Here is a 23,000-nt window from a genome sequence, read left to right on the forward strand (position 1 = left end):
CTCATTGTAGTGTTCTGCATCTTCTTGTCCGGGTTGAACTGTAGGCTTGTCGTTTTCATCGGCCATCTACAAATGATTTTACAGCACTCATTAGCTCATAATAACAATCAACAATACAAGTTGCAAATAATAAAACAAGATCATAAACAAAGTAAATATAAAATCCAACCCTAAATAAGCTAATCAGATGGTAACGAAACGGGGATAGACTAATTGTTAGCTGAAGAACAACGAAAGAAGATAAGCCCTAACTTTCGAAATAAAATTGAAACTGAAACCCTAAATTTTTTGAATAAAAAAATATAGGATTTCGGTTTCAATTTTGAATATGCTAATAGGTTGCTACCGAATCAGAGATAAACTAATTGACTAAGAAGATAAATCCTAAATTTTAGAAAGAAACTGGAACCCAAACCCTAAATTTTTTGAATCAAAAAATTTAGGGTTTGGGTTGCAATTTCTTTATGAAATGTTGCTAACGAATCGAAATAGCCAAATTGACAACCAAGAACAACTAAAGAACACAAAGAAATTGAAAACAAAGAACAACAAAAGAACTGACTTTTACGAATTTCTCGGCTGCTCGCAGATGTATCCGTAGAAGTAAAACTCTCTAGAAGAGAAGAAGTAGAAGAAGATCAAGATGAATTGATGAAGGAGAATAAACGAGATTAGATCGGAGGACCGGATGAAGTGATGAACTTCTCTCTCGCTTTCAGAATCGCATCATGCGGTCTGCGGCGTCGAAGAAAGAAAGAAGTGAGAAAGTTAGGGTTAATACATATGGTTAGATTTATATACTTATGCGGATTTTCATTAACCGATCGGTCCGATTACCGAACCGAACCGAACCGAAATCCAATTATCAAATTAAATTTTGCCGACCGGTTATGTTTTTTCTCTTCGGTTCGTCCCGATAACCGACATTTTCGGGTTGTCCGGTTCGGTTTGTCTGGTTATTGCCGAAAGCCCAGGGTTACTTTATCCGGTAGCGACATTGATAAAATTGTCAGAGAAACCAAAGGCAAGCTCACAGAGTAGTTATTTCAGAAATCGATGGCAGTGATCAGGCCAGCTTGAGTAAAAGCAAATGGGAAGAGCTTGAACGTTGGAACTCAGAATTTGGCTCCAATTAAAATTTTTTCTTGGATTGTTTGTTTCTGTTGTAAATTTGAGGTATGGTGCAAAGCTAAGAAACCTAAGAAACAGAACCAAAAATAAAGAAACAATCAAAAATGTTTCAACTCTCCAAAGAAGAAAACTGATATTAAGAGGGGTAATGTCATTGTGGTCGTTTCGAAATTAACGAGAGTGCAGAGGGTAAAATCATCATTATGATATGAAGTGCTGCCGTCTTGAAGATAATTTTGAATTCAAATATAGGTTCCGCTCTTATATAAAAGACAAAACAGAAGAATTACAATACTGTATAGATATGAAAGGAGGTTTTTCGAGGTGTTCATGCAAGTGTTCTGGTAGATTCAGGTGCTTGTCCTTGGAATTGCGCATAGATAGAGTCCTCCTTCGACATGAAGTGTAAGCATTCTCTTGTAACACACATTGCTCTTCTCATCAGCCATTTTGAAGCGAAAGAAGTGCAGAAGTGCCATCGATACAATCTTCATTTGCCTGTATGCGAAATCTTTGCCAAGACAGATTCTTGGACCAGCCTACATACATAGTCAAAGAAAGAAAACATCCTCAGGCATTAAAAAATAATGCCTTACTCACTAGGCCACATAGTTTTTCAGCAAGAGAGTGTACAAACATGAAATGTTATGAATTTGAATGGTGATTCTGGTTGGAACACGCCGTCCTTAAGCCATCTCTCTGGCTTGAATTCCTCCGCATCTTGACCCCAAATGTAAGTCATTCTCCCCATTGCATAGGCTAAGTAGTAAATATTATCCCCTTTCCTCACTCTATATCCATCTGGAAGAACGTCATCAGTTTCTGCACACCTCATGTCCTTTGCGGAAGGACCAAAAGATAGATTAAGAAAATCTTATAATGATCAATCACAGAAGGAATGTTTTTGAAGGACTTGTTTATTTTACCACAGGCAGAGGAGGGTAAAGCCGCAAGGTCTCAGACAAGGCTGCATGGAGATACTGCATCTGATCAAGAGCCTCTTCGTTTATACTTTCAACGAAACCATCTACATCGGTTGTTTTCTCGTGACTTGATGTCACATCTCTTATTTCTTGTACGACTCTCTCCTGAACAAGTGGGTTTATGCAGAGCATGTACAAGAACCAAGAGAGTGATGCAGCGCTTGTGTCCTTCCCAGCAATCATGAAGCTCAGAATTATATCCCTCAGGTACTTATCGTTCATGTTCTCCGGATCTTTCTCACTCTCCACAAGAAATCTCGATAGTATGTCCTCTCTAACAACCTAACGACAAGCAAACCATTTCGTCAAAAGGTTTAAAAAATGGTAAATGCTCCGTAATCTTAGTTAAGACTTAAGAGGGTAAACTTAAGAGAGAACTCACAGTGTTGTGTTCCTTTGCAAGATCTTTCCTTTTAGTGGTAATTAGACTATAGACAAATCTATCTATAGTAGCAATGCTCTTCTTGAGCTTAGACTGTGATCCAATGTTGAGAAACCATTTCAGCTTCCAAAGTGGATCGATGTATCTGGAACTAGTTGCAACGTTACTTTCATCAAAAGCTTCCATAAACTCCTCCCCTTCTTTGCTAAGCCCATCCAAACATTGTAACTCCACACCAAACCCAACTTTAAAGATGGCGTCCAGTGTACATCTCATCAACATATCCTACATAACAAAATGGCATCCTTGATTTTTGTGGAAATAATGAGTTTTGTCTGGTTATCTTTGATTCTAAACTTACTTGAGCATCAAAAGCTTTTCCGGAGAGAGCAAACTCCGTGACACAACCGACAAGCTTAGATGCACTTGTCCTAAAAACAGAGCAGCTAAAGTCTCTTAAAACCCTAGTAGAGAACTCAAAGCTCGCAAGCTTCCTCTGTTGTTTCCATTTCTCACCATCAACAGCAAAGATACCATGTCCCAAAAGATCCGCAAGATTTTCACGAGTACTTGGCCCTTTACTATAGTAATGGAATCTTGTCTTGAGAATATGCTCCACGTTCCGAGGATCTGCAGTTAATATCTCGCTCTGTCCTGGACTCAAGAACCTGAAAGTAGGCTTTGTCCTCGCGATCTCAGTCTGGTAATCGTACAAATCATCACTGTGGGAGAGAAGATCGAAGACCGTGGCGTGTACCGGAACATATCTCTTGTCGTTTCGTGATTTTCCGGTGAAGATTCTGATCGTGAGGTAGATAGTGAAAGAAACAAGTATGAAGATGGTTGTTACTAGTGTAACAGCTATGCTCGTCAAAATCTCCATTTCCTTTTTTTTTTTTTTTTTTTGCTTCCACGTCAACGACAACGGCTACTGAACCAAGCAAGAGATACCAGAGAAGATATAATAATTTTGGGTATTTTAATGGGTGATAACTGATAACAGTTTATACGATGGAGATGATCTATGCCACGCGTGTTATAATAACTCTGGTGGATACAATTTGTTGGGCTGTTTTCTCTTATAAGATTGAAAAAGAAACTTAAAAAGAATCAAACGACAACGTTTTATTAAGTCACAATATATACATTAGCGGAGTAGTGTAAAAGTCCAGTCTAGATTCTTCTTTCTTGTTTTTTTTTGTATACGAAGAGAAGAAGGAAGCGATTTAAAACCTTCGAGCTCAGGTAGAGGGAAAAACTAACTAATCTCAAACGACAACGTTTTGAAAAATAGCAATATGGCGGTTGGCAAAGTAGTAAGCCCAGCCCAATAAGAGTCGGCCCATATATTTCAGCATTGTCAACTTGGGTTTGCGGATGCCAGCTTGGCTTCTCGGTGAAAAAAAGGAAAATAGGAAAGTAGAAAAAGGAAAGAAAGGAGTCAAAGATGGTTTGACTAAGGAACTATTTAATCTGGAGCGTTGAAACTTAAGATGGATGAAATCGTGACCGTCATAAATAATAGTAATAGACTTCTTCATCATTCATCTATAAATAATGCTTCTTCTTCACTCATTCTAGAAAGTTCTAAAAACAAAAGAGTCTCTTCTTTCTATTTTCCTTTTTTGTTCTTAGGTGTGGTGTGGTACTGTTCTTCAATCACCCTGATTTTGTTTTCAAACCAAATCTCACTCGTTCCTTCCTACCTGTGATAATCCTCTCTCTAGGGTTTGGTGGTTTCTCTCCCTCAAATCTCAATTGCATTGACTCGATTTTTTTAATAAAATATTCTTGGCTCTGTTGTATAATAGATTGTGGTGGACTACGTTTTGTTGATTTTAGATTTGTGGACGATCCTATGTTTGATCGGTGATGGTCCTGACTGATTTTTTTTTTTTTTTTTTTTTTTTTTTTTTTTTTTTTGGTTTTTTGTACAAAAGCTAGAAATATCTTCTCTCTTTAATGCAGATTGCACAGTGGGGTTTTGCTCTGTTGTTGAATCTTTCTCTTCATCATCTGTTTTGGTAAGTTTCTTCTTCTTAGTGATATATCTCTTTGCTAACATCTTCTTATATCTCTGCGCTTACCTCTTCAGGTAGTCTTCTTCCTCTTAACCAACTTTGTCGTTTCTTTCTTTCTTTCTTTCTATATAAGTCAAGTTACATATTTCTGTTTCTTTGATGCAGACCATCGAGATTAATGTGTGTGAGGGTTTCAGGAGAAGGAACAAAACATTGTGAAAGTGAATGGTTTGCATATGAAGCTAGAACCATACAAGGAGATTGTGTCTGCTGCTTTGTTTGGCATTATAACTCAGGTTATAGTTTCAAACACTTGTCTTACCAGTTTATATTTCTCTCTGTTATGTAATTGTGGATTTACTTCAGATTTTTGTGTCTTTTTTTGTTTTCTTCAGGATGCAAGAGGTGTTGACGTGATGCAACTATTTTTTTTCATTATTTCAGGGTATACACTTTGACGTGATGCTAATCGATTGGTGTTTCTGATCTATGTAACCAGGGGCAGTAATCTTGCTCAGCAATTCAGATAGGCTTCAGATGTAGAGCTCTACCGACCTGGTAATTTTCTCCTTATAATTGTTGTTGCATATAAGCTCTACCGTCCCACTTTGCTCATAAGATTTTTTCCAATTTCAGGACCGTCTGAAGAAACTCAAAGTCAGAGTATTTCTTGCTATATGGCTAACAGACTTTTCATATGATTCTTTAATTTTTACAATTTTTGTTTTTTTTGCAGACTCCAGGACGTGAATTTATTGCAGCCAAGCTTGTGTGGCAAATTTGACATAGCAGGTGAGTTACAAGTCTGTGATGGTGGACAACATGATTGACACAGCAGGTGAGCTATAAGTCTGTTTCTATCTGCACATATTATCTTTCTGTGTCCCTGCATGTGATCATGTAGTTTTCAGCATTTATTTATTTATGCCTCATCAACTCGTACTCGTCTGTCTTAACATCGATTAAATTTTACTTACTTTCCATGTTTGTTCGTAACATGTAACTCTGCTTTGTTCTTTTCTTTGCAGGTCTCTGTCTCTGATTTTGCAAACCAATTCTTTTTTAAGGTGCTGCATACTTGAGATCTTTGATTGAAACTTTATCTTAAGATATGTCTATTTGTGAATGATGTTTTCTGATGATGATATCAATTTACAGATTGCTTATGGACCGACGTGGTTATATATTGGGAAGAGTACACTCTTAAATCATTACAACATGATGACAAAGTAACACGGACATGCGACAGGTTTTTGTCTTGTTCAATCATCTTTTCTTAAAGTTTATATTTTTTTATCTTATTATTGTGTTCATCTGATTTTAACTCTTGGATCTGTTATTTTAGATTGTGGAGGATGCTTTGCTCGGAGGTTAATGGTTCTGACGATGGATCGTTGTCTTCTCTGCGCTACATCTTCAGGTAGTGTTCTTCCTCTTAATCGATTTTTTTCTTTCTTTCTGTTTCTGTATAAGTGAAATTTCATATCTCTGTTTCGTACATGCAGACCATCGAGATAAATGTGTGTGAGGGTTTGAAGAGAAGAAAAAACATTGTGGAAGTGAATGGTTTGCGTATGAAGCTAGAACCATATAAGGAGATTGCGTCTGCTGCTCAGGTTACAGTTTCAAACACCCGTCTTACCAGTTTATGTTTCTCTACGTTCTGTAATTGTGGATTTACTTCAGATTTTTGTGTCTTTTTTCTTCAGGATGCAAGCAAGGTTATTGGTGGGAAGAGAGTTATGACTGGATTGCTTTAGGAAACCTCATTGCTTGATCCATGTGAGGGTACTGATAACTCTTTCTTTATAGTTATAATTACTTGGTTAGATCCTACATCTTGAATATATCAAGTCCCCATCCTTCCCGTTCTAAGTGTGTTGACTTGATGCAACTATTATTTCATTATTTCAGGGTATACACTTTGTGGGGCTTGTCACGTGTTTGATGTTAATCGATTGGTGTTTTGATTATTGTAATCGATCACTGTTGATAAGGTATGGATTCTTATGATTTTTATCTGCTCTGTTTGATTATGAAGGCTTTCTCTTACAAAATTTTGTAATCCTTTTTAATGTGGTATTTGTGAAGGTACTTGGTGGAATGGGAGGGATGATTGGATTACGCTAGGAAACCTTATTGCTTGTTCTTGCTGTCTACACACATTCAGATGAGAGATCGATGATCCACAGATTCTTTCCTACACGAGTTGGTTCCTACAGATTCCTTTTTTTTTTTACTAGTTTTTGTATTCAGTGTCTTTTTAATGAATCTATATCTCTCTATATCTCTCTTTGATGCAGATCGTGGAGGCGAATCTATATCTCTCTTTGATGCAGATCGTGGAGGCACGGAGGGGGACTGATATGATAAATTTCGTACCTTTATGTGTGTGTTTTGAGTGCATAACCACAGGCTTACATCATTGTCCGTGGTTATGGTGGCTGGAATTCTAGGTTTGCCTCCCAAAGGTACACTCTGATATGATAAATCTTTATTGTGGCTTGTGGTCTGTCATCTTTTTATTATCTTCTTTATTACAACCATAACTTAACCTTTGTTCTGTTATGTCTCAGTTTATCTTGAACGTGAAGGATGCCTTTTATCTGTCGTCGTCTTCGGTCCCTGTTACCTCTTTGAAGGTCTCCTCTTTCCATTTTATTTTATTTTAGTGTTCTTAGATCAGCTAATGTTTCTCTTTGATGCAGATCATGAGGAACTAAGATTACTGTGTGGGAGGTTCGAAGAGAAAGAAAAAACATTGTGGGATTGCGATTGATATCTGAGTTCAGGTTAGCTCACATCTATACACCTTTTTTGCCTAATGTTTGGCTCTTGTGTTTCAAATTGTTACAAAGTTGCATACGTTAACGAAATATTGAATTTTTTTTTGTCATACACTAACCTGAACAAGTTTAGAGTGACAGAGAGAGATGTTATAATGAGGTGACGGAAGAGCAAACATTCAAACCTGAACAAGTCACTCGCAGAGAAGAGAGGTAAGAGAACAAAAATTGGTAAAGCTTTTAAACTTAATTTTTCATTGATTTCTCTCTCTCTCCGTTGTTCGTTCATAGGCATAGCTAACCCCTTGATGTTATATTTTTGATACACAGATTATTACAGTCAGATAGCAACAGCTCGACTAATCTGGGCATTGCCTTTGGTTGGCTTTCTGAACGGTTTGATCAAATATATGTGTAAAAATGTAACAAGTGAGACCGCTACATCTGATGATTTGGTGATTGCCATTGGTATGATTCCAGACTTTATCAAATATCATCTTCACTCTGTTGGTATGTTCTGTTTTTGCTTGCCCTAATCATTTGCTTGGATGTAATGTTTTGCAGGTGCTACTAACAAGCCACCGGAGTTGGATGATTCAGTGCTTAGAAGATCGGTTAGAACATTATCTGTCACCAAGATTTTCATTTTAATCATATAATTTTTAGTCACTCTGTTTATTATGTTCATGCTATGTTAACCTCTTCGCTCTATTATTTCAGGTTTTGGATGATGCTTTTATTTATCAATACTGATGGCTTTGACTGATCGTCCTCAGGCGTTCTCATGGGTTCCTTGCTCTAAACGTATCTCTATTAACTGTTTCTGAATATTTACTTTGTTTCTGTGGTTTTTTTGTTCTAGCTACATGTTATTTACTTGTTGTTTTTGTTGTTTCAGGTTTTGGATGATGATTTTATCAATCAGTGATGGCTTTGCCTTTGACTGATCTTCTTCAGGCGTTCTCATGGGTTCCAATTGGAATGGAGTATATAGTAACTCACAGCTACAAGCTTGCGGACCAGGTAACAAGTTAGAAAATGATGTGTGGTATCTTCAAGTTATATGACTTATCTTTGTGCTAATATTGTATGTACATTGATCCCTTGTAATATGCCCTTCGGATCCACTTGTTGCAGATCATATGAAAGAGTTTGTTCCTCCTCACTTTACAGTGTGCTTACCCCTGAAATTTACAAATGCTATATTAATGAAAAAGCTACATTGTAAAATGGGGAGAAGGTATGGTTAAGCTGTTCGGTGGTTTGAGAAGCTATGAGAGAGCACTTACACGATCTACTATAAGCTTATGCACTTATTCAGGCTTGGCTTACACTTACCATTTGCAAGGTACTTGAATGAACTTTCAATCACCTGTCATTTCTTTGAAACAATACTAATATTGATCATCACATTTTTTCCATTTCCATCTCATTTTTGCCTAGGGGAATTTCTCAGCTGGCCATCTCATACTATCACAAGGTATACACACTACAGTATATGAGAGAACTATAATTGTTTATTGGTTTTCTTCTCTGTCAGATGGTGAGCTATACATGTTTCATTATCTCTGAGTCTTTGTTTTTTTTTTCTTTTCTTTCTAATTTTAGGTCTTGTGGATGAAACCTGATAATCAGTTATTTTACCGAAATGTGGAACTCTATTTTCAGGTTCTAATGGATGATGATTGTCAAAAAGGGGCTGATGCAAAGGTTGAGCTCTGCTAGAAATTGGTCGGCCAGGTAATAAAATTAACTGCCTTATTCTAGTTCTTGCTGTAATTTATCTGTTGTACTATCTATCATTGTTACAATATACACTAACTTTTCTTAATGGGTGAATGGGCTTTCTGCAGTGTTGTCTCCACCATGTGTGGTTTTGGTCTCTGATATTAGGAGGTCCCTTGAGTAGTCCCCCGAACAGCTCTCCTGCATCATAGTAAATCTCTGTTCTGAGAGATTCATCAATTAACCTGTAGAGAACATCTAGAAGTAAGTGAATCCTGATGCTAGCAGTGCACAGCCTCTGCCAATTCCGATAAAAATCCATTAGATAAAAGACATGAGTTGAGAAGAAAAAAGTGAGTAGTGTCTAAAAAGGCAAACATGGATGGATACTACTTAACCTGAGAGACAAAAATCTTGAGAAGTTCACAGCTGAGCCTTCAAAGCATTTGCTTTGGCTACAAGAAAAACCAATAACCATATAACCATGTCTCATCATCTCCCAATTTACATGAGAAAGAAGTATGAAACCAGAAGCAAGTCAGGTCTTCTTGGTTGTTCCCGGAGCAACTTGCACTAAATGCAATGCCTAATTTAGCATCACAAAATGAAATCTGCTGCACAATAATATCGAAGATCGTAGCAGTCTTTGTCACAGGATCAACCTCAGACAGCAGCAGTATCTAGAGTTAAGAAATTACGACAATGGGTTGGGTTCTAATATTGTGACATGAAATAGGTTCCGTTGGAGTAACGACATCGCTCCCCTCTCCCTTTGTGTGTATCGCAATCAATCGAGCAGAGAGAGAGAGATCAAACAGAAAGGATCAACAAAAGCGAGAATTAAGCCAAAACCGAAATTGAAATCGGTTTTAAATTTTCGGTTCGGATTTAAACCGGGATTGGGCATATGTATTATCGTCAGATTTAGTTGTTTGATGCTTATATGATTCTAATCATCCAGAGCAGTGGAAGAGTAATGTTCTTAAGAAATTGGCTGCAAGCAGAATGTACAATATATGTTTTTTAAAACAGATTTATAACGACATTAATCAAATGTTGAAGTGGGTTAACACTTGGTCTCAGGAAAATTGGCTTTTATGTTACAAAAACATGCATTTACAAAGTCGTACTACTAAACTAAGTGAGCTTTAATCTCAAATGGTAAACAAGAACTAACTTAAACCCGCTAATGAGCACTAAACAGTGGAAATTAAATAGATGCGATTAACAAAACCCAGAGGATGAGATATGTTTAGCCTATGAACTAACTTAAACCCGATTTGGTGCACCGTGGTGGACTTATCCATATAGCATACCCGTAGATTTCTTGCTACTAACCAATCGATTTAATACGGTTTTATTTTATTATTTATTTTAGAACTAAATTGTTCATGATTTTTTGTTTTTTTCTTTTTTTGAAAAGGAAACAGTTATATTAGGATTCATAACAATAGATAGAGTTTCGTCGATTCTTTTTCGGCGGAAGTTTTAAGGACTTCAGCATAGTTCAACGCAATCTCTTCTTCGAATTCCATTGTCACTCTCTCGCGCAGCTCTCTCATAGCAAAAAAAACAATAATATATCATTTATGTTGTAAGCTAAGCATTGTTGAACTAGTGATTGTTTTTTTTTTTTCTATATATATTTTCTCATAGGTTATACAACCTTATTTATTTGTGTTACCACCTTATGCCTCATCTAATCACATCATAGAAGCACTCTCGTTTATGATATCAATTGATCATAGTCAAAGTGAAAACTTTGGACATGGAATTCTTTTTTTTTTACCAAAGTCATTGGTAGTGCGTCTAATCTCTTTGGTGTTGTTTAAATGTCTAAAATGACATGTTAAAGTAATACTATCTAATTTTATACTACATATTTAAAAGTAATCGAGCAGAGAGGATCAACAAAAGCGAGAATTAAGCCAAAACCGAAATTGATTTCCAATTGCAGTGGCTCAGCCAAAACCGAAATAGAAATCGGTTTAAATTTGCGGTTCGGATTTAAACCGGGATTGGGCAGCCTACTCGCAACCACTCCGCACAGCTCAAGTTAGTTCCCCGTCTCTTTCTTTGGGCTCGCAGTTGAAATGGTTCGCCTTTTTTTTACACTTTCTCCGACGATTTCTCGATTCAGTATATATCCTGGAATCTCCTCCGTATTAGCGGCGACTAATACATCTCTCAGATTACGAAGACAACACCATCAATTCAAAACCAAAACCCCGACTTTACCGTTAGCTTCTCCATCATCATCATCTTCACCCAATTTTAAAAGGACGCGTTTTTATTCTACCGGAGCAAGAATTTTCTCGAATTCGAATTATTTTGATGATAATTTGGTTGTTCTGGGCATTGAAACAAGCTGCGACGACACTGCTGCTGCTATCGTAAGTCCCTTTTTTTTTTTTTAATTTAATTTAATTGATCACCATTTTTGTTCTTTTCTTCTTCTCCTTATCTTTTACCCACTTATGTTAAACTTATATTATTAGTTCATTGCTTGAATTTTGTGGGGTTTTAGGTGAGAGGTAATGGTGAAGTTCTTAGTCAAGTCATTTCTTCTCAGGTAAAAAGATCAGTCCTTTTTCTCTTATTATTAACAGCTACTATTTGATTCTTTCTTTGGCAGTGCCTTTACATGTTTTACAAGACTCAACACTAATGTGACTTGTAGACATTGTTTTGTCTATGAAAGCCTTTCATTTCTTTTTAACTCTCTCTTTCAAATTCAAAGTTTATTTCCTTTATATACTGTAACTCGTCAAGTTTTCACATGTTCTGATCTTGGAATTGGCGACATAAGGCAGAACTGCTTGCCCAATATGGAGGCGTCGCTCCTAAACAGGCTGAAGAAGCACACTCCCGGGTTATCGATAAGGTTATATACACTTTCTTTTTCCTCATTCAACAGCATTGCAAGTCTACACTCAATAATGGTTTAGCTGTTTCTATCCACAACCTAAGATATTGCATAAATTTCAGCATTCGGACAAAAATGATGATATATTGGTTGCAGGTTGTGCAAGACGCGCTTGATAGAGCCAATTTGACCGAGAAGGATCTCTCTGCTGTTGCTGTTACCATTGGACCTGGTTTGAGCCTCTGTCTACGTGGTAAGTTGGAGAAACAAGTATTCACTCTTGTACTCTTGAAATAACTTGTCTCGTTTGAGTTCTAATTAGGGTTGAAGTGTTTCTTTCTGAGTCATACAGTTGGTGTACGGAAGGCTCGAAGAGTTGCTGGTGAATTCAGTCTCCCAATGGTTGGGGTGCATCACATGGAGGCTCATGCTCTTGTAGCTAGGTATTGCTTAATATGCTCGCTTTTTGTTTTTGCTCGCATTTTGAGGTTTGTGAATTGCTCATCAGCTTTTGATTTGTCTTTGTAGATTAGTGGAACAGGAACTAAGCTTTCCTTTCATGGCATTGCTTGTATCAGGTACATTGCTTATTGTCTTTTTCTTCTCTAAAGCAGAAACAATTTCGCAATGGTATTTAGGTTTTGTCTAAACAGTGCTGCCCCTTTTTCTGTCTAGGAGGGCACAATCTTCTTGTTCTCGCTCATAAGCTGGGTCAGTACACACAACTTGGGACTACGGTAGATGATGCTCTAGGCGAAGCATTTGACAAGACAGCAAAATGGCTCGGCCTTGATATGCGTAGAAGTGGCGGACCAGCTGTTGAAGAACTTGCTCTGGAAGGTGATGCCAAATCTGTTAAGTTTAATGTAAGTGAAACTAGTTTGCTGGTTACTTAAACAACTTACCAATTCTTGTTCTACTCAAAGTCAGAATCATTTATGTCACATTACGATGTATATCAGGTTCCAATGAAAAATCATAAAGATTGCAACTTTTCTTATGCTGGTTTGAAGACACAAGTGAGGCTAGCCATTGAAGCCAAAGAAATGTAATGTTTAAAATAGTTACATCTTATAATCACCTTAGGAAGTTTTTTCTCTGAGTTATGTTGCATATGAGGAAGCTTGTAATAAATAATGGTCTTTTGCTTGATGTGCAGCGATTGTAAATGTCCCCTCTCTTCTACAACAAACGGAGACAGAAGAAACCGTGCTGACATTGCCGCTTCTTTCCAGGTACAAATCAATCTGCGTGTTTTAATGTTCTTGTGAAATGCTGATCTCTAAACATGTTAGTTTATATGAACCAGCGAGTAGCAGTCTTGCATCTTGAGGAAAAGTGTGAGCGAGCAATAGACTGGGCATTAGAACTAGAGCCTTCTATAAAACATATGGTGAGGCTTGAAATGAGGAACAAGAAACCTCTGTTTTGCTTGACAGACACTGCTAGACTAATATTGACTAAATATTCAGGTAGTCTCTGGTGGTGTTGCTTCAAACAAGTATGTACGACTTCGACTCAATAACATTGTTGAAAACAAAAACCTGAAACTTGTTTGCCCTCCTCCTAGCCTTTGCACAGACAATGGTAAATAGATTGTGAGATTCTCCAGCTGATCGAATTAAATATACAGAGAAGAGAAATTAACAAATTCAATAATCTCTCCAGGAGTAATGGTGGCTTGGACTGGTCTTGAGCATTTTCGTGTAGGAAGATACGATCCACCTCCACCTGCAATTGAACCTGATGATTACGTGGTATGTCTTTTAAACAAAACTCTGTGATACATACTACTTTAAAAAATTCTATTTCCTAGAAAGATGAAAAGTTTTCTAACTTTGTGATTGATGTAATGAATTTAGTATGATCTTCGACCGAGGTGGCCTCTTGGAGAGGAGTACGCGAGAGGAAGAAGTGAAGCTCGTTCTATGAGAAGTGCGCGGATTCACCCGTCACTTACTTCAATCATCCGAGCAGATGATTCTCTTCAACAACAAACACAAACGTAGCAAGAAAGATTAGTCTCATCATAAATTCCAAACCTTGTAGCTTTATTCGTCTCTCAATGTGTATATGTAGTAACCGAGTAACAAACGCTATTTCCGGTTAATTTGTTGAATCAATGTCGTTCAATTAGCTGTCCCGGTTAACCTAAACCGTGTCCGGTTCATTATACTTGTTTTTATTTATTTTAGTTGGCGCCAACACACTCACTCAATTGGGCGGCGCAACTCGCCGGCGAAAGCGACTACAGAGTCATGGAGGCATGGAGGTTACCGTTGTCGTCTTCGATTAGAGGAAAGCTTATATCGGCCGGCTACACTAGTCTGTCTTCGATTTCTTCCGTCTCTTCTTCTGATCTCGCTCGAGGTGAATTTCTAAATCTGTTCTTCGTTTAGGGTTTTTAATTTTGGGGAATTGAAGGAGATCTCGAATCGTTTTCATGATTAACCCTGTAAATCGCAATCGATTACTCCTGGGTTGATGATGTTTAGGGTTTATATACATCTTTTGTGGGTTTATGAGGCAGATGCAAATATCACAGAAGATGAAGCATTTGAGATTTTGAAGTTGGCTAATCAATCCTCTGGATCCAGCTCTTACAATGGAAGCGGTTCTCTCATCAATGGTAAGTTTGATGAACTCCTTTGGAACCTTGTTGGGTTTTTTATTCTCCTTCTTCTTCTTCTTATGATGATGATGGATGATTTCACTAAAGGATACGTTTTTGTTATCTATATAAACAAAGGAGCAAAGAACGCTTGGGATATGCTACACGAAGAGGAGTCTTTGCCGCGGATTACTACATCTTGTTCTGATCTTGATAACATCTTGGGTGGTGGGATAAGCTGTAGGGATGTTACAGAGATTGGTAACAAGAAGTGTGATCTTGATTGTTTCTTTTGTTTCTTGTATTTTGGCAACAAGAAGTGTGATTCTTTCTTTCTTTGTCCAGGTGGGGTACCGGGGATTGGCAAGACTCAGATTGGGTAAATATTATCCGCTTCTTTGGTTTCCTCTACTGTGAATGTATGTTAACTAGGATTTTGATTTGTTTTAGGATCCAGCTCTCTGTGAATGTTCAGATTCCTCGTGAGTTTGGTGGTCTTGGAGGGAAAGCTATATATATCGGTATGTTTTCTTTTAGTTAAACGAGGATGAATGACTTGGTTGATTACTCTTTTTTGGTTGTTGATGCCTGGGGATGTTACAGATACAGAAGGTAGCTTCATGGTGGAACGTGCTTTACAGATAGCAGAAGCTTGTGTAGAGGACATGGAAGAATACACAGGATACATGCATAAACATTTTAAAGCAAATCAACTTCAAATGAAACCTAAAGATATCTTAGAGAACATATTCTACTTCCGTGTCTGCAGTTACACCGAGCAAATCGCTTTGGTTAACCATCTTGACAAGTTCATCTCTGAAAATAAAGATGTAGGTATATACGAGTATTAGTTCAACTCTGACATCCATTGATCTTGCTGCTACAAGTATACTGAAACCTTATTCAACGATCACTAAGACTCTCTTTTGATCTTTTATGATTGCAGGTTAAAGTGGTAATCGTTGACAGTATCACGTTTCATTTCCGTCAGGACTTTGATGACTTGGTCCAGAGGACTCGAGTGCTCAGCGAAATGGCTCTTAAATTCATGAAGCTTGCCAAAAAGTTCTCACTTGCGGTAAGAATGTCTGCAAGAAGTGATCTGAATCACAACACATCCTGAACTAACTTAAGTGGAGGAGGTTCCATGATAAACTCTTTATAATCCTATCTCAGGTTGTGTTACTAAACCAGGTGACCACAAAGTACACTGAAGGCTCGTTTCAACTAGCTCTAGCATTAGGTGAACCAAACTCAAATCTACTGTCTCTAGGTTGCTATATAATCATCAGCACTCATTTTGTAATGATTCTTAAATGTTCAATCTTGTGCTGTTTTCAGGCGATAGCTGGTCTCATTCGTGCACCAACCGAGTCATTCTGTATTGGAACGGTGATGAGCGTTACGCGTATATTGATAAGTCCCCTTCACTGCCTTCAGCCTCGGCTTCATACACAGTAACTAGTAGAGGTCTGAGAAACTCATCCTCAAGCAGCAAAAGAGTCAAGATGATGTAGTAACACACCACAACACAGTTACAAAGTACATGAGTAAAAGCTTTCTCCGGTTTAGTTTTGGTTCGGTTCTTGATTCGATTGAAGTGCATGATCTAGACTGGTCAATACCGGACTAAATAAATAATTGTAAGTTTGTAACCTTCAAATCTAAAGCAATTATGTTCTTCACCAACCCTTGCTTGTCATGAGTCATGACCATGGCTTATTGGCCTTTGCTTTGCACACCAATCATGCCGCATTGTCAATCTTATACGTATAATATACTTTTTCAGTTTTTTGACTTGGAAAATTGAACAAAAAAAAAGTTATGTTCGATAAATTTAGAGCCATAGAGGATCACAGCCGTCAAGTTTGTGTCCTTTTCTGAATCCAACGGTCAGATTTTCTTTAGCTTGACGAGATCTAATTGGTTGATTCATAATCTCTTCGTCACCTTTTTTTTTTTGGACAAAAATCTCTTCCTCACCTAAAATGAGTTTTTTCTTCATTACTCACTCTTATTTTTTTCTCACTTCTCTCAATTTACAAGATAGAATCTACGTTTCTTTAGGCACTCGCTCAACCTTTCCTAACCCGAAACATTTCTCAAAATGGCTCCAAATTGATGTTTGTAGATTAATTTAAAATATCAATTAGTAAAAAATTACTATGCATGTTTGTATAATTCCAAATCTAATTAATTCAAATTAGCTCCAGAACCAACCATGTATATATCCCATATATAATAAAACGGAAATACATAACTTTTTTTAATAGACTATATAATTTTTATAAGTTGGTTACAAACTAGATTATAAATTAAATATAGGTTGGTTACAAAAAAGGTTATAGATTAATTGATCAATCTGTGAGCTATATGAATACACTTAAGAATATCCCAAAAAAATTATTTTAAAGAGAATATTCTAATGATTTATACAATTTCTAAAATAAAATCTTTAGTATTCTATGTATTGTTACAAAATATATACTGTTAGGCATAAAAATGAATAAAATTTTAGCAATTTATCACACTTAATCGTGATTTCCGAGATTTTATTGTGCAGTTAAAAATTAAATCTTACCTAAACACGAGTCATATGAAAACACTTTCACCAAACATGTTCAAAAACTAAAATAAAAACAAACAACAAACATAACTATTTCATACATAAAATTACAAAATTAGCAATATAAAACTTACAAAATAAGTATTTTTTTCAAGCCATCATATTTAGCATATGATATTATTGCATAATGTTTTATCCAAAAAAACTTTTAAAAATAATCGTATAAATTATATTTTATTCTAAACAATCATATAAATTGTATACAATGACTAATTGACTACAATTCATATATTTTGAACAATAAATTAAAAAAAAAACATTGTGAACGTTAGCTGGGAAGAAAAACTTCCGTACACGTTGAAATGGCTATATTTTCAATATAATTAATAATAACAATATTTCAATGCCGTGTATATATGAACATAAATTCATTTCATGTATGTAAATTTACGCATAGCCGTTTGCGCTAGCTAGATGGATAAATGTGGGAATGGAGTTTGTTAAAATAATAACTGATTCATTTAAATAGGTAAAAATTTTAACATCAACCAAAAAATTCAATGCTAGCGTAAATCCATTTCTCTCCATGTAATAAAAGTTATGCATATATATAGCCGTTTGATGGCTAGCTAGATAGATGGGTAAATGAATGGTGGTTACAATATTAATTGTTCCATTTACTATGGGGCTTATGATGAAGGTGGGATGATGGGGCTAATAATGAAGGTGTGGAAAAACTGTGGGTTGGAGAAAGTGATGGCCGTGTGAGCTACTCAAGTTCGAATATTGCAATGGAGACGTCTGGGTACCCTCAGTCTCGCAAGTTGGTGGACTTGATGGATTTGAGCGCATTAAGGATTTGATAACTCATTCCCATGGAGAGGAGCCACCAGAAGAACCAAAAGAGGTATATATGGTTCATTTCTTGATTCATTTCCTCTGTTCCCTTTCTTTTATTTTAATGAATCCTGTATTTTGTTTTCAAAGAATTGCTAAAGGTTTTTCTTTCTTTCTTCTACTTATAGTTTGCGATGCTCGATGATGATGAATACATTACATCCATAGAGGGAACTTGCCATGGTTATCATGTTTCCTCGAATTTGAGAGCGGTGACCTCTTTAAAATTCAAAACATCATTTCAGAGAGAGTCACCACTATTTGGTAAAGAGGACGGTAAAAAGTTCATCATCAAAGGGGAGGGTTTTCACACTAGACTTTTCGGCTTCAGAGGATCATCAGACCTCGATCGTCTAGCTGCTCTCCAAGCCTATTTCACCGTGGCACCTCCTTGGACATGTTCAGTGGTAAAAGGTGCATTATACAAAGAATGTGGGACTAGGTGGGATGATGGAATACATGGTAGGGTCCATAACATTACAATAACTAGTGAGTGGCCAAAAATCTATTCTATCAAATTGGGGTATATTGATCATGATGAACATATCATTCGCTATGGAGGTTACCGTGAAGAACCGAATATAGATGTTGATGATGATGGCACAATTCTTGTGCATACACAGTTTAGTTTTCACATATTCGGTTTGTGATCTCGTCTCTTAATTAGTTCCCAACTTATATATACTTATATATATATATATATACAATTTTGTTTTAATTTCTTTTTTTCTTCTTGGTAGCTTGAGGTCGGTGCTGATGATTTTGTCACCTCCGTTGAAGTAGGCATGTCAAATTATCTTGGTTTTCTCTCCATAGCTATGCTGAAAATTAAGACAAACAGGGGAAGAGCTCAAGTGTTAGGATACGATCCTACTGGCCAGTGAAATATGCCAAAAGGCTCATTTTGCACAAGAGAGATCATAAGATAGTGGGTTTCTTTGGAAGAGGTTCGGGGTTTCTTGAAGATATTGGTGTTTACTTTGAGCCAATTAATGGTGAATAAGCCTCTTTTCCTTAGTATTTGCTTTTCATTGCTACTCTTATCTTTTTTCTTTGTGTCTCTATGTCTTAGTCTCTCTGTATTTGGTTTTTAAATGTATCTCTATGTCTTAGTCTGCTTTTCCTATTTTGTATGTCTCTGAACTTCGTTTCTCGTAATGGAAGTTAACAAAGACTACTAGCTGCTGCTACTACTACTATCACTACGAATGGTGCAAGTTTGTCTGCTTTTTAGTTTTATTCAATTAATTAGCATCATATCAATAGCCCAACTTCCAAAATCCAAAGTGTCTAAAGTATCGTTGTAGATATCATAAACAGTACTTTCATAAAGAAAAAATATATCACGATTCACAACCATCAATATTAAATTAAGCAACCGCCATTAGACTATCGTAGATGCATGCAACCGCCTCAAAAACAATAGTAATGATTAGCATATATTTTTGTTTGGAACAGAAGTGACACAACATCTCTCACCTATAACGATGCCTAATGATCTCTATGATCGATCGCATAGGCAAATTTCACAGCAAAAGATATTTTTAAAGATAAGAATACGAAGCCACAAACATGCGAGCTAACCATCAATGACGGGACATGCTTTGTTTCCATTCCTCACTCTCTACCATTACGAATGGAACAAAGTTTGTCTGCGTTTTGGTTTTATCAGATTTATTCATATCCTTATATTCGTTATTAAGTGAAACCGGACGACTTTGCTTACTTTTGTCGGTCAATAAATCAATTTCCTCATGCTAATTTGAGAGAAGGAAACAAGCAAAACAAATCATAAATTCAATTTGATTTTACGATTGTGGCAGTTATAAAGAGATTCAATTTGATTTGAGAAAGTAGGATAATTAACATTTATAGCTTCAGTTTGATTTGAGAAAAGTATATTATTTAATGACAATTGCTAATATTCTTGAAGACGATAATTAGTAACATTTAGGGGTATACATACTTTGATTGATAACAAAATTAACGAATACAAGAAATAAGCCGACCAAAAATATTTGCGTATACAAAAAAGTTCATGCATGTATAGCACAGTAACACTTTCCAATTTGGCAATTTCTATAGGGAAAAAAAAAGTAAAAAAAAAAATTGAAACTAAAACGAAAAAAAATAAAAGACCGACCCGGCACTGAAACTTTCCATTTTTCTAATTAAGAAAGAAGTAAAAAAAATGCCTTGTGTTTCTAGGGCAATCACTACCACGCCGCAATGCAAGATTCGCAAACGTGTACATCACTTAACCTAGACCATGCTGGAAACTCCATGACAACCTTTCCCCTTAAGCTCACCTTCGAGATACTATCGAGGCTTCCGGCTAAATCTGTCATGAGGTTCCGATCCGTGTCGAAGCTGTAGCTCTCTACCATCCAGAGCCAACGGAAGAGTCGCGCACGCACGTCTCGGGTACGATCCGGTGGAAGATGAATACAAAGTGTTGTGTGTGATGATGTATGATGGGTTCAAACGCAGTAGAACAGACATAAAACAAGAACATCTCGTTTTAACAGTACTGGGATCTCGATCTCAACCCAGATCTTGGAGAAGGGTCGAGAACCCCCCTGGAGAGCCTTACACAGATGTACAAGGCGGAATTTGCATCAATGGTTCTATATACTACGGAGTTGGAGATACCAAGAAGATAGCTGAATTCGACCTTAGATCCGAGAGAATGATGTTTATTAACGCACCAGCGAAAGACGATATCAAAAGTTGGAACTTTATAAATCACCAAGGAGAATTAGGAGTAATAAAGTGTGATTACTTGTATAATGAGATGCGTGTGTGGATTCAAGAGAAAGAGGAGTTGTGGAATAACATGGCTTGTGCCGTGCCTTGTGAGTGGGGAGCTTTACTTAGGGATAAGAGACCATCTTGTCCGGGAGAGATTCATACCGGAGAAGTTATGTTGGTCTCGAACCGGTTAGAATCATCTAAGCCTTTCTCTGTTTTCTATTGCGATGTGAGCCAAGAGAGTTGCAGAAGTGCGCAAGTCGAAGGGATCGCCGATGATTGGTTTAGAAGCTTCCATGGAATTGGGAAGCAAGATCGTGATACCTTTTGTTTTCCAGGTTACATTGAGAATATCATGTTCTTGAATCCTTGCTATTTGAACAAACGCTCGATCTCCATAGTGTTCACTTCACTATTAGGGTTTACTGTCTTTGACGATGTTAGCCACGTACTACATATTAACACAAATTGGAAGCCTACTCATATATTTATGTTTTTCTTTGGAAGAAATTTTCATAATATAATGCCATCTTTTTTACTCTGGTTTTCATATATTTTCTCTTTTTTTACTCTGTTTTTTCTCGTATGGTTGCGATTCCACATCGTATATGCCATCGTTTACTCTGTTGCAAGTTGAACTTGTTTTTTTTTTTTTTTTTTTTTTTTTTTTTTTTTTTTTTTAATTAATTGGTCAGGTGTCGTTAAGTTTAACTTAAAAGAGTATTGAAATTAACGGAAATAATTTCATAAAATTGCTATAGGAAGGTGTTTCACTATGTTTATGTTAATTTAACTCTAGCCATATCTCCCTTATATCAGACTTAAATAGAAGGAACGAAAGCGTAGCCGTAGCGTGTGCGGGTTGCTTGGAGAACAAACTTCGTATACAGCGAGAGTTTTGAACTCCATTTGAATTATTCGTAAAGAAAATGGAAGAGTACGTCTTACGATAAGGATCCTCACTAAAGACTCTGATTAACCTTAGTGAAAATTGCATTATGATCACTAAGACTCTGTTTTAATCTTTTATGATTGCAGGTTTTAAAGTGGTAATCGTAGACAGTATCATGTTTGATTTCCGTCAGGACTTTGATGACTTAGTCCAGAGGACACGAGTGATCTGAATCACAACACATCCATGACTTAAAACCGAATTAGGTTAAGTAGAGTTTCCATCCATAATAGACTCTTGTAGTCCAAAGGTTCCATAATTATAATCCATAATAGACTTTTGTAGTCCAAAGGTTCCATAATAAAGTGTAAGTATAATCCAATATCTCAGGTTGTATTACTAAAGCAGGTGACCACAAAGTACACTGAAGGCTACGTTTCAACTAGCTCTTAACCAAGCTCAAATCTACAGTCTCTAGGTTGCTATAATCATTATCACTCATTTTGTAACGATTCTTAAATATTTCAATCTTGTGCTGTTTTCAGGCGATAACTGGTCTCATTCGTGCACCAACCGAGTCATTCTGTATTGGAACGGTGATGAGCGTTACGCCTATACTGATTTTTTTTTTTTTTTTTACAACAATTCTTCGGTTAACTAACTCCATCTAAGCGATTATAATCATCTCATTACAACAAGTTGCTCCGTGTCTTGGACATCATTGAAGAAACTTTCTTTGATTTCTTGCGATATCTCTGAAGAATCCTTTGCCAAAGATTCTATGTGGTTGTCCGATCCTCGAAAGCTTAAGATTGTATGGCCTCACTCAGCTAAATGTTCTTGATCTCAGCAAGTCACTGCGTCTGAGAGTATTAGAAATCCATCTTTTCGGGGTTAAAGGGCCAATACATATTGTGGAACCATTTATACATTACCTCAGTTTGACAAGCACTCAGTTACCTTGTACCTTAGTTGTTGTCTCGTCGTTAACCAAAGTTAAACTAGACTTTTACTTCACTTCATTCACGGAACTGCTCGATGCTGATGATTTTCTTCAAGTCCTGGCGCTAGAGATGCTAGAGAAGTTGAAGAATGTAGAGAAGCTTACTTTTGGGGAAAACTTTCTTAAGGTATGTTTTGTGTATTACCTGTATAGTAGAACCAGTTGGTGGCACAGACACGTTTTTTACCTTTTTAGATGATTGATTAGTTTCCATTAAGCTTTTTATTTTCAGTAACTCTATATGTCAATTAGTTTCACTATCTAAGATGTCCCTCTATATGTCTAAAATATATATATTTTTATCCTTGTCTTGCTCTGGAGTTTCGTGTTTCCGTATATATTCACTACTATTCGATTGTGCTTCTGTAGATTTTATCCCTTGTCGA

The 23,000-nt window shown here is 36.7% G+C and overlaps 5 protein-coding genes across 31 annotated transcripts; 4 read left to right on the forward strand and 1 right to left on the reverse strand.

Moving 5' to 3' along the window:
- Window positions 1-1,316: 1,316 nt before the first annotated feature.
- On the reverse strand, window positions 1,317-3,545 carry LOC104783079 (cytochrome P450 704C1). The gene is made up of 5 exons (XM_010508162.3): window positions 2,858-3,545; window positions 2,497-2,781; window positions 2,058-2,396; window positions 1,769-1,969; window positions 1,317-1,670 (listed from the first exon to the last, which is right to left on the reverse strand). Exons 1-5 carry the CDS (start codon window positions 3,377-3,379, stop codon window positions 1,482-1,484), a joined length of 1,536 nt encoding a protein of 511 aa, XP_010506464.2. The 5' UTR covers window positions 3,380-3,545; the 3' UTR covers window positions 1,317-1,481.
- A 530-nt stretch (window positions 3,546-4,075) lies between these two features.
- Window positions 4,076-10,110, forward strand: LOC104783077 (anaphase-promoting complex subunit 6-like). Of its 23 annotated transcripts, XM_087511234.1 has the most exons (26): window positions 4,080-4,224; window positions 4,308-4,365; window positions 4,465-4,520; window positions 4,683-4,819; window positions 5,017-5,075; window positions 5,154-5,174; window positions 5,254-5,355; window positions 5,546-5,584; window positions 5,676-5,766; window positions 5,863-5,937; window positions 6,023-6,133; window positions 6,227-6,305; window positions 6,432-6,514; window positions 6,609-6,725; window positions 6,821-6,988; window positions 7,094-7,159; window positions 7,226-7,309; window positions 7,437-7,516; window positions 7,634-7,771; window positions 7,868-7,917; window positions 8,024-8,107; window positions 8,202-8,333; window positions 8,541-8,651; window positions 8,747-8,783; window positions 8,972-9,043; window positions 9,157-10,110. In XM_087511234.1, the coding sequence occupies exons 22-25, from the start codon at window positions 8,231-8,233 to the stop codon at window positions 8,976-8,978; spliced, it is 258 nt and encodes an 85-aa protein (XP_087367360.1). In that variant the 5' UTR covers window positions 4,080-4,224; window positions 4,308-4,365; window positions 4,465-4,520; window positions 4,683-4,819; window positions 5,017-5,075; window positions 5,154-5,174; window positions 5,254-5,355; window positions 5,546-5,584; window positions 5,676-5,766; window positions 5,863-5,937; window positions 6,023-6,133; window positions 6,227-6,305; window positions 6,432-6,514; window positions 6,609-6,725; window positions 6,821-6,988; window positions 7,094-7,159; window positions 7,226-7,309; window positions 7,437-7,516; window positions 7,634-7,771; window positions 7,868-7,917; window positions 8,024-8,107; window positions 8,202-8,230; the 3' UTR covers window positions 8,979-9,043; window positions 9,157-10,110. The 23 variants fall into 23 exon arrangements, 3 of the variants coding, with proteins under 3 accessions (XP_087367361.1, XP_087367360.1, XP_087367362.1); XR_015597371.1 differs by lacking the exon at window positions 4,308-4,365 and having other exon boundaries at window positions 4,077-4,224; window positions 8,202-8,326; window positions 8,441-8,651; window positions 8,747-8,846; XR_015597381.1 differs by lacking the exon at window positions 4,308-4,365 and having other exon boundaries at window positions 6,227-6,299; window positions 8,747-8,846.
- A 780-nt stretch (window positions 10,111-10,890) lies between these two features.
- LOC104783086 (putative tRNA N6-adenosine threonylcarbamoyltransferase, mitochondrial) lies at window positions 10,891-14,050 on the forward strand. 3 transcript variants are annotated; one of them, XM_010508165.3, is made up of 13 exons: window positions 10,891-11,421; window positions 11,556-11,600; window positions 11,838-11,912; window positions 12,051-12,147; window positions 12,247-12,337; window positions 12,423-12,472; window positions 12,570-12,760; window positions 12,857-12,942; window positions 13,054-13,129; window positions 13,204-13,287; window positions 13,367-13,481; window positions 13,563-13,651; window positions 13,757-14,050. In XM_010508165.3, exons 1-13 carry the CDS (start codon window positions 11,122-11,124, stop codon window positions 13,901-13,903), a joined length of 1,446 nt encoding a protein of 481 aa, XP_010506467.1. In that variant the 5' UTR covers window positions 10,891-11,121; the 3' UTR covers window positions 13,904-14,050. The 3 variants fall into 3 exon arrangements, with proteins under 3 accessions (XP_010506467.1, XP_087367369.1, XP_087367370.1); XM_087511243.1 differs by having other exon boundaries at window positions 10,947-11,421; window positions 11,842-11,912; XM_087511244.1 differs by lacking the exon at window positions 11,556-11,600 and having other exon boundaries at window positions 11,107-11,425; window positions 11,664-11,912.
- A 39-nt stretch (window positions 14,051-14,089) lies between these two features.
- Window positions 14,090-16,194, forward strand: LOC104783084 (DNA repair protein RAD51 homolog 3). 3 transcript variants are annotated; one of them, XM_087511246.1, is made up of 9 exons: window positions 14,090-14,264; window positions 14,425-14,523; window positions 14,644-14,766; window positions 14,851-14,884; window positions 14,963-15,026; window positions 15,109-15,335; window positions 15,452-15,583; window positions 15,682-15,748; window positions 15,847-16,194. In XM_087511246.1, exons 6-9 carry the CDS (start codon window positions 15,126-15,128, stop codon window positions 16,020-16,022), a joined length of 585 nt encoding a protein of 194 aa, XP_087367372.1. In that variant the 5' UTR covers window positions 14,090-14,264; window positions 14,425-14,523; window positions 14,644-14,766; window positions 14,851-14,884; window positions 14,963-15,026; window positions 15,109-15,125; the 3' UTR covers window positions 16,023-16,194. The 3 variants fall into 3 exon arrangements, 2 of the variants coding, with proteins under 2 accessions (XP_087367372.1, XP_010506466.1); XR_015597386.1 differs by having other exon boundaries at window positions 14,133-14,264; window positions 14,956-15,026; window positions 15,109-15,339; XM_010508164.3 differs by having other exon boundaries at window positions 14,133-14,264; window positions 14,956-15,026.
- Window positions 16,195-17,716: 1,522 nt separating this feature from the next.
- On the forward strand, window positions 17,717-19,146 carry LOC109132613 (jacalin-related lectin 22-like). The gene is made up of 4 exons (XM_019244373.2): window positions 17,717-17,797; window positions 17,841-17,978; window positions 18,097-18,610; window positions 18,709-19,146. Exons 1-4 carry the CDS (start codon window positions 17,717-17,719, stop codon window positions 18,711-18,713), a joined length of 738 nt encoding a protein of 245 aa, XP_019099918.2. The 3' UTR covers window positions 18,714-19,146.
- The last annotated feature ends 3,854 nt before the right edge of the window (window positions 19,147-23,000 follow it).

This window comes from Camelina sativa, chromosome 4 (genome assembly GCF_030686135.1).
Source record: "Camelina sativa cultivar CO46 ecotype springtype chromosome 4, ASM3068613v1".
NCBI lineage: Eukaryota > Viridiplantae > Streptophyta > Magnoliopsida > Brassicales > Brassicaceae > Camelina > Camelina sativa.